The sequence below is a fragment of the Hyposmocoma kahamanoa genome, unplaced genomic scaffold (assembly GCF_003589595.1).
Source record: "Hyposmocoma kahamanoa isolate Upper Pololo Valley unplaced genomic scaffold, ASM358959v1 240, whole genome shotgun sequence".
NCBI lineage: Eukaryota > Metazoa > Arthropoda > Insecta > Lepidoptera > Cosmopterigidae > Hyposmocoma > Hyposmocoma kahamanoa.
The window spans coordinates 194856-207360 of record NW_020653757.1 but is presented as its reverse complement, the minus strand read 5'-3'; the positions used below and the strand labels follow the sequence as shown (position 1 = coordinate 207360).

The 12505-nt window shown below is 36.2% G+C and overlaps 1 protein-coding gene across 1 annotated transcript in view; it reads left to right on the top strand.

Moving 5' to 3' along the window:
- LOC113228746 (zinc finger protein 250-like) overlaps positions 1–12505 on the top strand; it is a 33261-nt gene that overhangs the window by 17338 nt on the left and 3418 nt on the right. Inside the window, exons 12-19 of the mRNA XM_026462110.1 lie at positions 1190–1327; positions 2024–2162; positions 2813–2954; positions 5112–5252; positions 6256–6354; positions 7111–7140; positions 10066–10111; positions 11327–11386. Of these exons, the coding sequence (XP_026317895.1) occupies positions 1190–1327; positions 2024–2162; positions 2813–2954; positions 5112–5252; positions 6256–6354; positions 7111–7140; positions 10066–10111; positions 11327–11386 (795 nt within the window). The remainder of the gene's footprint in view (positions 1–1189; positions 1328–2023; positions 2163–2812; positions 2955–5111; positions 5253–6255; positions 6355–7110; positions 7141–10065; positions 10112–11326; positions 11387–12505) is intronic.

Genomic DNA, 12505 nt, shown 5'->3' with positions numbered 1-12505 from the left:
AAACAAATGAGCAACAAAAAACATATGCTAATTACATAGCCCTCGTGGGGACCTCTCTGCCGTCATAAAATAGAATATCACATTCAAAACATATATTTTGATAAAAAAAAATTAATTAGAAATCCTTCTAAAATGGTTCTAATTTAGGTATTATGGATAGTGGCTGTACCATTGTGCATGATTTCGGTTCCCTCTATGTTTTTTTATTACATTTGTTAAGTAATAACATATATTTAACTGCCTCTGTGGCCGAACGGTTATCATGCCGGACTGCCACGCAGAGGTCCCAGGTTCGATTCCCCGGCCGGGAGAAATATTTGTATGTTTTACATACAAATATTTATTTCTCTCGCGAGTTTGGGTGTAATTTGTGGTTGTCTATGTGTGTGTCCATGGTACCCGCGACACAGGGTTTCCCTAGTGCGGGGCTATGTTGATTGTGAGCGTTATTATTATATTATTATTTTTAAGCATTTTTCTCATTGCACACAAAACACAACTAAACGCATTCATTATACATTTTGACAACACTATCCTCCCTCTTCCCCGCCCCCCGGTGCCTCGAAACTGTCGCCTGAGTTCAAAAACTTAGACAACCAGTGTACGCGAGTAATACTCAAAATAATCCGTAAAAACTCTTTCAATACATTTAAAATTCGCTTAAACCATATTCGCAATTCAAAAAGTGTAGACATAGTACTGAGACTAAAATAAAACTGTGACACTATAATAAAGTCAATTGCTGGACGTGCAAGATAGGCATCGTAAGTCCTGGCTCCTCCAGATAGCGCTGACTAAATTAATGTTTGAGTGTTTATGGTATAGGGGAATTCCTTCGGCAAATTATTTAAATATACAAATCTGAAATGAAACTATTTTTCCGGATTTAAATCGCGTATATTTGTTTTTTCAAACAAACCAACGTTTCGGGTCCTTTATAGGTCCCATGGTCACGGTTGACTGACTATGGGACCTGTAAAGGGCCCAAATAAATCCGGAAAAAATAGTTTCATTTCCTTCGTGTAACAATTATATATACAAATCTGGCTTTTATAGATAGAAATAATACTTTGAACGTTCTTAATCTAAGGTTAATTTCACTTAAATCAACATATTAGACTTCGAAGAAGGTGTACCTGTGATTGCTTGAACGTGAGACTCGGTAACAGATGTGGTCGTCTGCCCGCAGGCAAAGCGTTCGGGACTCAGCACAACCTGGAGGTGCACGGGGTGGTGCATTCGGGGAACAAGCCGTTCGTGTGCGGCGTGTGCGCCAAGGCCTTCGCGCGCCGCGCAGAGGTCAAGGACCACATGAGGATCCACACGGGTGAGGCCCGCAGTGGTGGCGGTGACCCTGGGATTTTTAGCGGTGAAAACTGCATATTGAAGGTCTTCAATCCGTGTGCGAACTATGAACCCTCTCTTTAGAGGAGATCCGTGCCCAAAAGTGGGTGTCAGTCAGCCTGGACCAAACTGGATGTATGAACCAAACTAGGCGCATTATTTACTACGTATTTGGCTACTACTTGTTATCTACAATAAAATATATGCTACCTTTGCGTTAATTATTAAATTAAAGAAATTAAGTGGCCAGCCATTCTGACGTCAGGTTGGCTGATCACTTTTATTTTCTCTAAGAATAACGATTAAGTAAAAATTAACTATATCTGTAATACCGACAAAAAGGATCTTGAGGTGCTTTTCCACAGGCAATGTGAGACGAGACGAGGATTGAAATTTGTATGGCAAAACTGTAATTCAAATAATATTGAACCATATTGCTGCCTACATAGAGTTATTTTACTATAGTATATGTATATTTTTGATACTACTATTTACTATCTACTTCCTCAAACGTTTCTGGTAATCGTCTTTTCCGAATAATTGTTAATAGTTTCGTAGGCGCTTAGTGCCTCGCCAAGTATGGCTTCTGGACTGCCTTTGTTAGCAACATTTAATATTCATACGAGTTACTCGTCAAACGACTCTCGAGACATGGATTGAGCCACGGCTTCCCTCGCAGGCGAGCGGCCCTTCGTGTGCGGGCGCTGCGGCGCGTGCTTCGCGCAGCGCTCGAACCTGCACTCGCACACGCGCGCCACGCACCTGGACGACAAGCGCCACCAGTGCCAGCACTGCCCCAAGCGGTTCAAGCGCCGACGGTGCGAAGCGCTCTTTCTGTATCTGTTTAACTGCCTCCGTGGCCGAACGGTTACCGTGCCGGATTGCCACGCAAGGTGCCGGTTCGATTCCCGGGCCGGGAGCAATATATGTATGGCCTACATTTATTTCTCTTGAGAATTTGATTGTAATTTGTGGTTATCTGACTATGTGTGTGTCCATGGCATCCGCTGTACAGGGTTTGCTTAGTATGGAGTTATGCTTGAGTGCTTTGTTATAAATATCGATTTTGTTATATCATTTGCACCTCTTTGCAATGTAAATACAAAGTATATATACGCGATTGTTACACATAGGAAAATAAACTTTTTTTGTCATGGTCACAGATGACTCTGATGCCATTTTTTTTTCAACACACTCATGGTAAACCTGTGTCGCGGATGCCATGGATCACACATAGACAACCACAAATTACACCCAAACTCACGAGAGAAATAAATGAAGGCCAGTATACATTTTGTAACTTACAATAAAAACTATAAATATATTGACAATGAAATAAATTGATTCCAATTCGCTCAGTTTGATGTTGCAATTTTCACAGCCAGTTATCGGTAATAAATACATCATCTCGAAGTTAGAAACAAAAAATAAACGTAAAATATACATAATAAAAATACTCAACTTGCAGGCTCCTGGACTACCACATAAAGGCCTCTCACACAGGCGAACGCCCTCTGGAATGCGAGCTGTGCCACGCCACATTCGTCTACCCGGAACATTATAAGAAACACACAAGGATACACAGTGGGGAAAAACCCTACGTTTGCGAGGTAATGTTCTTATATAAAACCATAGATTGGTAATTCACATAAACTATAATTAGATAAATATACTTATTATAAAAAAGAAAAAGTCGTTTATACACTCACCGGCATTTAGTGGAATACTTGTAAATTCCTCAAAATATTGCAGTGATTTTTCAAAAGCGTGATCAGTTATTTAAGTTTCTTATTTTGATTTTGAGTCTAATTTGGAAATAAATAAAAAAAACCAACCTCAAAGTTCTTGGAAAAAAAATACAGTCGAATAAACCTCATCTTTTTTTAAAGTCGGTTAAAAATTAATCTGTCATTTTTAACCGACTTCAAAAAAGGAGGTTCTCAATTCGACAGTTTCCGCTATCCAATTTCATGATCGATAAAAAAGGAACTTATACTGGTATGAGGAAACTGTCCGATATAATAATATATATCTTGTGATGAGTGAAGTTTTGACGGTAATTAAATTTAAAAAATATTCGCTAATTTTGTTTTTATTGCAGAACACGCTCTGATTAACCGCGTACTATTTTGTAAAGAAGAACAATATTATCAAAGATATATTTTTTTGGTAATATTGTTTTTATCCTATGTTACCACCTGCCTGTTACTAACTTAACTTTGTAGATTTCGTTGCTATATAAATGTAATATTTTTTTTACATTCAAAATGGCATAACCACAAACAGTTGCCTATAAAAAATAACAAGAATAGAAAAAAAAAACAAATTACGAATTGTAACAATATGAAACAAAACACGAACATAATATACCTTGCATGTTTCGGCGACCGCCGTGATGGTGTGGCGTACACGCCGGTTTTCATAATGTCACTATCTCAACTGACTTTTCTATATTGTCTCGGGTCTTGTTGTTTGTTGTACCGTTGTTGTTTCCGATTTCCATAACATAAGTGCTTTAGTTGTTTACTTTGAGATCACAGCATCGTATTGTTGCATCGAGTATATAACCAGAAATAGAGGCGAAAAGTCATTTAATTTGTTTAAAAACTATTCTGCCACATCATTACTTTAAAACGCTAAGAGTATTGCCCCTCCCATGCCTGTACATTTTCGAAGTTGGTATATTCGTGAAACGAAATCTATCGAAATTCTTAATAGCGAAGGACGTAACATTCAGAAGCCTAAGGAAGCCCAATAAAGTCGTACTAAATACAATACCCAAAACAAAACGTTTTCTAAATAACTCGTATGTAATGTGTGGAAAAATTTTTAATCGTATACCAGATCGCATTAAGCCTCTACCATTGACTAATTTTAAAAAGGAATTGCGCATGTGGCTCTTTGATCATTTATTTTACTCTATTGACGAATTCATGAATCATAAAGAATAATTAATTGATGCATACATTTTTCCCATCATTAAAAAAGAAATATATATATATTATTATTAAATTATGACATACACGATTCTGACATATCAAATTAAATCAATTATCTTAAATTTATCAATTTGTTGCCTAATTATTGTTTTAAAATCGAATCTCAATCCACCAATGTATTATTTTATTATTGTATTTGCATGCTTTTATTTTAGAAGGCCGAATAGGTTTAAGTTCTGATTTAATTTTTACCATCAACATGTGTAATGTACCCTACCCTATTTGAAGCGAATAAATGAATTATTATTATTACTGTGACAACTGCGCTCCGATTGGCCAGCCCGAGTTCGAAACAATTGACGGGCGTCGTCAACTGCTTCACTTCAAATCGACCAGTTAACTTGAGCTTTGCTATAATGGACCTAAATTGCAAAATTACATGTTTAATATTTAATTACCGATGAAATTTGTTTCCGTTTGTTTTGTAGTTAGACGTTTTGCTATTTTTCCCACACCACCGAATAGAACAGCACGGCTTGTTAGTGATATTATCTTTACTACAATAAATACAGAATATTTTTTGGAATATACGGAGACGTACACACGGGTCAGTAGTTGGCCTGTCTATATTTCAGTGCAAACGGGAGTTGATATTTACAAGAGCTGTATCGCTAATGTGTTACCAGGAATATATGACCCTTATTTCGTCTCTATTTCTGGTTATATACTCGATGAATTGTTGTCTAATATGGTATTCGCATACAAAGATGTTTCAGATTCAAAGAATAACTTGTCAGCTTTGAAATATATTTTGTTCATGTCCCTAAGGTGTGTGGCAAGTCATTCAATTCGCGGGACAATCGCAATATGCATCGTTTCGTGCACAGTGACAAGAAGCCCTACGAGTGCCTCGTCTGCGGGGCAGGTTACATGAGGAAGCAGCTGCTGTACCAGCACATGAACGCTAGCGTAAGTGTGCTATTAAAATAACACCTTTTTAATTCAATTTCCAAATGTTTTGCGTTCCACTGCTGGGTGCGGGTCCATTGACCCGTATCGGTACCGGTTTGAAGATTTCGTTATAATGTTTTTCTTCACTGTGTAGAGTTCTCCAAACACTCCAATAAAACGCCATGTTAACCAAACTGATTTATTAAATTATCTATTCATCCAACAATTTATATTAGAACTTTAAAATATACTCCACAAAATATCGAACCACAAAATACCGTTACAATTCCTGACAAATCTAACTTGAACATTTGATGCAATACGTATACATAAATTTTTCTTTCTTTTCTTTCACCTAAAGACATTGCTTCCTAAATCCCTTCTTTTCAATTCCCGCCATTTTTTCTCAAGTAGGGAATTTTAAAAGCAATGTCATTGGCTATTTGAACCAGTAGATAAAATGTTCGGACCAATCACAATCAACTCCGACGCGCCTAATAATATCAATTAACAAACTTTTAAATGAATGTATGGAATAAGCTTATTTACCCTTATAATATTTGAATAAATAATTAATGAAAATTTTTTATATTTTACGATTATATATTTCTTCAACTGTAAGAAGATTTTTTTTGTTTATAATATTAAGTAACGGGACGAACAAGTCGTGCGCCTGATGGGAAACTACACTCCTGTGCATAACAGTTGCAGTGCCACTCAGAGCTTTAAATCGCAAAGATCTGATGGGCATTGTCACAACGCCTGTCACTCTGAGATATAACTTGACGCTCAACGGCTCTCGCGTTAACAAGTTAACGCTCAAAAACAATCATCATCGTCATACCGGAAGACGTCCACTGCTGAAGATTTCCTCACTTAAAGATTTCCAGATAGTAACAATGAGAAACAAAAATTCTGTAGTTATCACTGCTACCGCTTACTGGCGAATATTTGTTTGACGTTTAATATTGATATTTTGTAACAACATTTATGTAATAAACACCGCGTTTTTTTATTACAGGGTCACTTAGCTGAGTCGATAGTGGTGAACCAGCCGCGGGTGCAAAAAGTCGAATCTATAGGTGCTGCCTCAAAAGCCAAAGTACAAAAAGTAGATAAGGTATGTTTTACATTATTGCTACATATTAGTTTGACACGTACACATAAATACAAACGCAAGCACACACGTCTTTTAAGGCTGGTAAACTCTGTAACAGCAATAGGGCAAACACCTTAGCAATTCATAGCTGACTATGGTATATAATGACGTTGAATATATGAGTACCTCGGCGGCCCAAAGGTTTGCACTATGGGTGCTGGCTGGTCGTGTTCGATTCCCGGCAAGACTGAGGGTCGTATTCCAGAACTCTACTCAATACTCAAGTCAGGACTAGAGTATTGCAGTGAGCACTGAAAATCATACTCAAGTCCTTGCCATTAGGGTCGTATTTCCAGTGCTGGAAATCATATTCAAGTCTGATCAAATCCTGACTTGAGCATTGAGTAGAGTTCTAGTATACGACCCTAAGATTCTGCTCTGAGTAGTGCCCCTGAGTGAATTCTGTTGCTCTGTATGGTACACGGTACCATGAGTACCAGATTCCCTATTTTCAACCCAGGCAGGTTATTGTAATAAATGCATGTTATATATAATATTTTAACGTCTCGTTTAACGTTTTTTTTGTAATTTAGTATCGATTGTAACCACTTAGCAAGTTAACTGTTAATCGAAATAGCTTTTTTTATTTATTTTAATGCTCATCCAATCTTTATATAATTCACAACGCAACTATAACACAAAATTCTTTTTTATTCTATTGTCTACGATGAACGTCTTATTAGCAGTTTTTTTCATGGCGATTTTTTTCTTTTTCAGGCACCACTAAATATAATTAGTGACGATTTGGTATGTATTACATACTTATTTTCTTTTTATAGTATACCCCAATGTAAATATGTAGATAATATAGTTTCAAATAGTACCTACTTCCTTTAGAATATTGAATATGTTTTTCTCAAACATGCTGGGAAATGTTTGCATTACTGTAAAAAAAGAACCCACTAAGTTTGTAATTTATATAACGTGCTTTTGCCGGACTCGTAAATCCCTTTCTGTACGCTCTTCTAAACTTTTAAATATATCCACTAACAAAGAGCTATTCTATGTAAAGAAAATCTGTCATACCCACATCGGCGTCCGTAATTGTGAGAATGAAAAAAAAAGTTTATAGTTTGTGGTTGCGTTTAATTATACCTGCACCATATACGTTAAAAAAGGCGGCAAAATTAACGAAAGTACTTTGGAATTCTTTTTATTTATTCTATTTTTTGGTATTTTTCATATTTTCTTCGCAAAAATGCGTTCTAGTGGGAAGAGCGAAATTACAATAGTGGACTGTACTCCGTCGAATTTAAAACAAGAAACAAAATTCGTAATAGAATACTAGTTCGTGTACTTATTGTATTAAACATTCTCCTTCATTATTTAGTCTTTATTTCCTCGCATTGTATGAGAAAAGCATTTTATATACTTCGGCGAGTATGGGGATTGCCTGCCTCGTATAAGGCGAGGCTTATTCAAGAATTTTTATTATTTGTCCCCGAATTCACTAATAAATTTGGTTTTTTTTTAAACGATTTGCAATATCCACCAAAAATCTTGATCGATTTGGACTCTAAACTTTCTATAAAAACAAAATGGCCGAAATTGTTTTTATTAATGTAGTTTTATTACGTAAGAAAGTCACATCACTTGTCGAGCGACCATGCAATAAAAGCAAAAAAACGTGCATCTCTCATCTCTGCTCTTACTGCATGGACTTGAAACTTTTTTATCAGTCCATTTCACATAGGATGGGTACTGTGACTTTTGAATTGCAGTATATAAAGTACATAGATACTGAAATGAAAAAGAGAAAAATAAATTATCCCAACTATTGATGCGTAAAACGGAATATTTATCCATAGACATTTAGACCATAGAATCGATAATCAAACCTTTAATGCTGGTCTTTTTCTTTTGTTTTGATCTTTGCGTGATGTTGAAATGAAATGAAATGAAATATTTATTCGCAAGCAAACACGGTAAGAAAAGATATTATTATACAAGGTGTCAAGAACACGTGTTGCACCAGATACTGGCACGCAAATATTAAAATAAATTGAAGTTAAATAATGTCATAAATTTAAATTATACAATTTGTCAAACAAGCAATGTCGTATAAAATTAAGTCAAAAAGCCAATAAATAGCAACAGTAACAACATCATAAATTAAACAATATCAAAGAAGTAAGAACAGCACAAATATGAACAAAGTGTCAAATACAAACAAAATGTCAATTTCTTTTTATTATTAAAAAATCTTTGATATCGTATAAACACAGATCACATAGCAAATCAAATAACTTTTTTTTTAATATTTTGATAGGTAAATCTGCGATAGCTGCAGGCAAGGCATTATATATTTGTATGGACATGTTATAGCAATTCCTGTTAAAGCAAGTAGTCTTATGGGAGGGGCCAGCTATACGGTTTGGATATCTAGTTAAAAAATTACATACTTCACGTTTCCTAGTAAATAAGACCAAGTTTTTTTTAACAAACATGCGTACCTCATATACGTACATGGCGGGAAGCGTTAGAAGATTTAGCTTTCTAAAAAACGGTCTACAAGATTCGAGCGGACCTGCTCTACATATAGCTCTGACACATGTTTTTGAAGTAATTGTTTAAATTTTGTTTCGTTGTTGTTGATTCTAGATCTAGTTGATTGAGATCGTTACTGTTGAACCTACTGCACCATACTACGCTTCTAGCGCTGCTTCCTTATTGGAATTGCGCTTTAGAACGTAACATGTAGTTGTTGCACCCTGAGCCGCTTCCTAATTGGAACGTGTATACGGGTCCTCGACTACGTGCCGATTAGGGGGAGTCCTTTCCCACTGTAACACCGACGTTGTACATACTGTATATGTCGTCTATTAAAACCACCCTATTAGAAAAAAACTTGATTTCCCTCTGTCACCCCAATAAAAACTTACTACAATACTTTTTATTTTGTTTATTATTTGTTCTTAACTATTGTCTCTAAAACAATCCTCTTTTCGTTACAAACTATTTCGATAACATATTGTAGGAGTAGGTTTGTTACCTCTATCTGTCGATTCGACTCGCTCCCGAAATACGTAAAATTTTAACTGAATAAAATATATGCAGGGAATTAAAAAAGGTACGCGAAAACTAATGAAGAATATTATTTGATAGGTTAATTATGAAGCTTTACTAAAATAATTAAATATATAAGTACAAAATACGAAAGCACTACGAAGCTAGCTATTCGCGCGCGTTAGTCTCTCAAGCAAGAAGCAAGCAGAGTGTGCAGCGAGGGGACCGCCGCAGCGGAGAACACTAGCTGGGTCTCGAAGCGGGGCGGCAGCCTCGTTACGGTAGCGATGATGGTGTGACGCGTGTGCGCCGACGTCACTGATCGTAGGATCTCGAGGTGTGGCCTCAGTTGCATGAGCGGTAGCGTTTCGCTCCATCTTGTATGGTGGCGTTACAAGTTATAATGTGCGCCGCAATATTTAAACCGATTTTTTTTTCATTCAATTTTACTTCACTACATCTCTAGCAAATTCAAATCTCAAACGTCACCGTTACCCATGCTATGTGAAATGGACTTTAGCATTAAATATTTTATTAAATTAAAAATATTTACATTACACATACTTAAATCACGTTACTTTTGAATATGACATAATTGCCATTATCTTTTATACCTTCCGCTCGAGGCGTCTTAGTTTAGATATTAGTTTATTTAATTTGTTACAGATATTAGATACTACTGATGCAAACGCAGTTGCAGCCAAATCGATAGGTAAGTTACTGAACTTACTATAACCAGTCTATTACTCGCACATGTCAGACTTTAATGGTAGTTTTCCACCGGCGAGGCGTGACGAGACGAGACGAAAGTAGAAATCTCACCGAACTATTTCCACCAAAAACTGCCACTAATAGCTCGCGCTGTGGTTGTGGATAGTGAAGATTCAGTGCCGATCAGTTCATCTAGCGGTAAATACGCGGCTGAAGTAACAGGTCCCGTAAATTATCAAGTAGCAGTAGAACTCCTTGTGAAAGAGTTCGTCGAAAAAATTTTATTATTAAACAATATGTTAACGGAAGAATAATTAGATGAGAGAAAAAGGAGGAGGTTCTCAATTCGACTGTACGTTTTTTGTTTGTATATATGTTACGCGATAACTCCGGTGTTTGTGAACCAATTTTCATAATTCTTTTTTTGTTGGAAAGAGGGTACCTCCATAGTGGTCTCATTTAATTTTGAAGAAAATCATCCAGCTCTAAGGGTGGCTGTTCACGCATGAAGATTCATTTTTATAAATAGCGCCTAAATTTTACTATAATGAGCAATTATTTTAATGGTTAATTTTGCTATTCTTTAATTCAAGGCGTTTTTCTCTCTCAATTTACTTTAAGTGGTGAGAACCGATTATTATTATCTCCCGTGTAATAGGGGATGATTCCGGGTTTGCGCACTTTCCGGTAACCGATTGCCACGTACTTTTGAGGTCGGTTTTTTTAAATCTCAAATCGTATGTACCCCACGCTCTCGCGACTGATATTAATAGCCATCGCGAGATCGCGCAAGCTTGCGCGCGAAATTGTACTTCCGTTAAAAAGTATAATACTTTATGTTGACAGCAATACGGTTCAATATTACATAAACAAATATTTCAATTCTCACCCCTCCCAACCTCGTTAACCCAGACCATTTCCACCGAGGATGGGCTAGGAGAGATTTAAAATTTTGTCATGCAAATTTCAATCTTCGTCTCGCCTCGCCTCGCTGGTGGAAAACCACCTTAATTTACATTGCCGCGGAAAGGAGTGTAAGCGAATTTTTTATAACGAAATAGTGCATACACATCATAATGAACTTGTGTTCATTGTGTAACGTACAAACTAAATACTATCCGGATGTAGTATCCTGATAGACCTCGTAGTTGACACACTATTATTATTTGCACTGCGCGTGCGGTCAAAACAGTTCAAAAAGTTTTTTTTTTTTCAGATGCAGACAATGAAACTACAAAATACTATTATGAAATTACTGACGACAAGAAACAAGATGGTACGTTGTTAATTATTAACGTATGTATGTGTCAGAGGCAACGGCCCACAGAGCAATAAATACTGTAGTTGTGCTTAAGGGGCGCGTCGCGTGGGCCAACGTGGGGTTCGGCAAACGTGAGGTCAATCCGCCATTTTCGATTATAAGGTCGTCAATTGGTAAAAAATGTCAAAAATCGTGGAAAATGCTTTGTTTTACTACTTTAGAGTGCAAAAATTATAGTCGTATCTATAATATAATCCATGCTGGTGTTTTATATCATCGTTAAAACTTATTTTAATAAATTTTCCATTTTTTTTAAACGTAATCGATTTTTTGTTATAAGAAATGATAGTAAACCTTATGCCGCTGCAATATAGTTGTTTTTTTTAAGAACGTTAATAACCATAATTAAAACGTTCGTTCGTCCTTCAGCTTTTGCAGCTAGATGGCAGCACATTGAAATTGAAATTTCAATATAAAATCAAAATGGCGTAACTTGCAATAATAGGTGTTGAACTTACAACGATATTTATTTATTAAAGTTTATTGACGTACAACACGTTCCCGTTTTGAAGGGTAAGGGTGCTGGTGAAATTACAGGCACATGGGACTTTTCCACTCATGTCTCAGGGTGACGGGCACACTAGCAGTGCCCCACAGATCGTTGCGATTTAAAGCTTGAGTGGCACCACAACTGTTATGGGTAGGCGTGTCGCTTACCATCAGGCGCACGACTTGTTCGTCCCGTCACTAAATAAAAAATTGCGGACTTAACGCTAAAAGCTTTCTATATAATGTTTTGAGGAAAACGAAATTCACGAACGCGGCAATTTAACAAAATATTTTGATAATAGTGTAATAATAACAAAAATGTAATAAATATAGCTGTATTCATGAGTACAGTGAGGAGTTCGTCTGTAGCATACATCAGCTACCTTGTGTTTGGATTCATATTCGTTTTGATGAGGACTATATATCTATCTGCTGCTAGTAAAGTTTTGAAGTCGTTTTCTTATTAACAAAGAAGTTCTAGTTATTGAAGAATAAATCATAATATAATTACTATAGAGGTGCGAAAAAAATCTAATTTATACAACTCTCCATTGAAATTGTTGATAAAATTAATATTTTTTTTTT